Source organism: Cajanus cajan, chromosome 2, assembly GCF_000230855.2.
Source record: "Cajanus cajan strain Asha chromosome 2, NIPB_CcT2T_4, whole genome shotgun sequence".
In the NCBI taxonomy this organism is placed as follows: domain Eukaryota; kingdom Viridiplantae; phylum Streptophyta; class Magnoliopsida; order Fabales; family Fabaceae; genus Cajanus; species Cajanus cajan.
In genome coordinates this window covers 62,766,396-62,769,391 of record NC_138518.1, presented here as the reverse complement: position 1 = coordinate 62,769,391, position 2,996 = coordinate 62,766,396, and the positions used below count along the sequence as shown (strand labels likewise).

Genomic DNA, 2,996 nt, shown 5'->3' with positions numbered 1-2,996 from the left:
AAGCCTTACTCATGTAACAGTTGACATGAACATAAAAAGTGTACAATCTCTCAAGTTCTAAGTTGGAGGAGAGATGGAGCTCCATAAAGCAAAAAACTAGCATAAAATTTGAGCTTTGGTTGAGGTTAACCTGAATGTACATACCCGCATAAATATGTGTAGTTCTTAGATTATAAAAAAGGTACATACTCACATAAATTGTATTTTTCTTATATAATAAAAAAACTAATATATAAATCAATTTATATATAGGTTTTAGCAGTAATTTATATATAGATTGCAAGACACATATATGAGAAAAAGTAACAATGAACTTTAAATGTGATAAAACTCGGGCCAAATATTAGTTTCATACTCAGTTCAAAAGACTGAAGATGAAGTTAATTAAAAAAAAAAAGAATTTTACATATTTTTATGAGAAATTATTTTATTCAAGTAATGAATAAAACTTGATAATTAACAGTTTTATTTTTAAATATTTAACTCAATTACATGTTTATAACTTATTAAAATTATTAATTAAATAGAATAATTTCGTGTTGGTTGATTATGCATTCTAAGGTGAATGTTATCCAATTTTTTTTATGTATTAGTATTACACATTCAACATTACCCCTAATTTGCTGTGTGCATGTGTCATTTGTTCGCCTTACTTGTTGTCAATGAACATTTCTACAGATTCCATTCCCATCAACATGCAAACAACTTCAAGTAGACACATTTTCATGCTTGAATAGTTGAATCATGCATAACCTTCATCGCTACTACAAATGCCACGTATACCAGCAAGTTTGGCTGCAACAACACATTATTATTAATTATTTGGGTATGGAGGAAGGACCCGGGAAGTAGAAGAACAACCCTACGCAAAAATACATTATTAATGAAAGTTTGGGTTTACTAATTAATTGTACATAGATCACAAATTTAATGAAATCGTAAACACGTCGAAACAGGCAAGCACCAAAATCCTAGCACTGAAAAAAAAAATTAAAAATTAAAAAAAAAAAAACAGAGATTTCTATTCTCCGGTTTCCCCTTTGACCGACCCAAAAAAACAGAACAATCCACTACGTTAATCTGGAATGAATGTCACATTATTAGTTGCAGCTGATCTCACCGGAAAAAACCTCGTCGTCACCGGAAAGGTCTCTGAACCTCGACGGAGAAATATCGATCTCTATCAAATTCTCTTCCTCGAAGTGAAACTCCAAGCCTCTCTTCCTCTTGCAACCATCAAGAGCTATCTCATACAACCCTTCTCTCTCTTCTTCTTCGTCCCACCGGAACCCAACCTCCTCCGGCGAGTCCCAATCTCCGATCGCCGAAAATCCATTTTCCGACGATTCGCTATCCGAATCCGATTCCGGGTAAAACCGCGACAACGAAGGGTACCTCACGATACCCACGTTCTCGTTTGCATCATCACCTACATCTTCTCCTTCACCGTACTCTTCATATATCACCTCCAATGGCGCTTTCACGTCCCACTCCACAAAACACGAACTTGATTCAAAACCCATTTCGGAAATCACCTCTGTTTCCGAGTGAACCCACTGGGTCAGTTGTTCCAACGACGTCGTTTCTTCAACGGGACCTGAGCTCTGTTTCTCTTCCCTGCATTTGCTTCCCCTGTTTTCTTCGTAAACGACGGGTTCTTGATTTTCCCTTCGTTCATGTTGTTGTGACTTCTGAATTGCACCGAGGCGGAGAATGGAGAGAAGGAGAACTGTGGTGAGAATGAGAACCGGAGACAAGACTATCTTCAAGAAAAAGTGCGGCAAGTAGAGGAAAACCAAGGTGCAAAATGTCACGACGCATGAAAACAGAGGATCTGAAGAGAAAACAGAGAGAAAGGAAGCGGTTTCTTCGCATAGGAGGTTTACGAATTTATGAAGACAAAAGGAAGAAACGAATTTTAGTTCTAAGAGAAACTTGGTTTCATCCATTAGTTTCTCTTGCTCTTCTAGTTGACTACGGTTCCGAGAGAAATGAAAATAGGAAAATGAAGGGCATGAATGAGGAGAAAGCATTAAGCATAGGCAGTGTTTGGGTGAAGAAAAAAATGATGGGACTGAAAGGGCCACGGGCCACCAGAAGCATGCATGAGGGGTTTAGAAAGAGTGTTTTTGTGGCATGGAATAATAAAGCTAATGGGGGTGTGGACCTACAAGGTAGGGTAGAGTGAGTGAGCTAGATGATCTTGTATGCACCAAAAACATAAAAAAGTTGATTAGCTTTTGCCCTTAACTCAAATCAAATCCATGATGTTAATCAAAGTATTTTGAGGCTTTTTGGATATAGGGTTTTATTCATGGAACCTGTTCACGTTTTACCTTTGATGGAGCGATCCATATCTATATCATATCCATATCCATGGAAGACGTTGATTTAAGGTGGAAATGCAAATGGCGTTTAAGCTGTTGAGCACTTTTAGTTGTATTTTACTTTTCAGAATGTGAAACTTCACCTAGACCACATGAGATGCAGGCTGGACTGTTCTTTTAGGGTAAGTCGGTCAATAAGTGCCCACACATGTCACTATTCCTTCCTCATTTTTGCTCCCTTCTTTTTCTTTTCCAAGTTTTCCTAAAAAGTGCATAGCTTAGATAGAAAGAAGCTAAACCTAATCAACATTCTTTTATTATTATTATTATTATTTCTTTTTAAAGTTCATTCTTTATTTCTATTTCAACCCTTCAAGATCATCACATGCTTATTTTATAAGAAAAAAATAACATATAAATATTATAAACAAATTCAAATTATCATTTATTGTGAGCGTGTTGAATTTTATAAAACTTATTTGAAAAGTTATTCCAATAGTAATTTTATATTGATAATGCATGAATATTAAACTCATTTTATAAATAGAGAAAATAGTATACACATTGATAGTATAATTTTTTATACTATAATTCAATTACAAATATTCATGTACAATAATTTTTTGATTTTTGATAATAATCACTCCAAAATTCACATCAAAACTTATT

The 2,996-nt window shown here is 34.9% G+C and overlaps 1 protein-coding gene across 1 annotated transcript; it reads right to left on the bottom strand.

Moving 5' to 3' along the window:
- Positions 1-523: 523 nt before the first annotated feature.
- On the bottom strand, positions 524-2,342 carry LOC109812014 (uncharacterized). Its single transcript, XM_020375871.3, has 2 exons — positions 1,121-2,342; positions 524-795 (listed from the first exon to the last, which is right to left on the bottom strand). The coding sequence occupies exons 1-2, from the start codon at positions 2,031-2,033 to the stop codon at positions 743-745; spliced, it is 966 nt and encodes a 321-aa protein (XP_020231460.1). The 5' UTR covers positions 2,034-2,342; the 3' UTR covers positions 524-742.
- Positions 2,343-2,996: the final 654 nt, after the last annotated feature.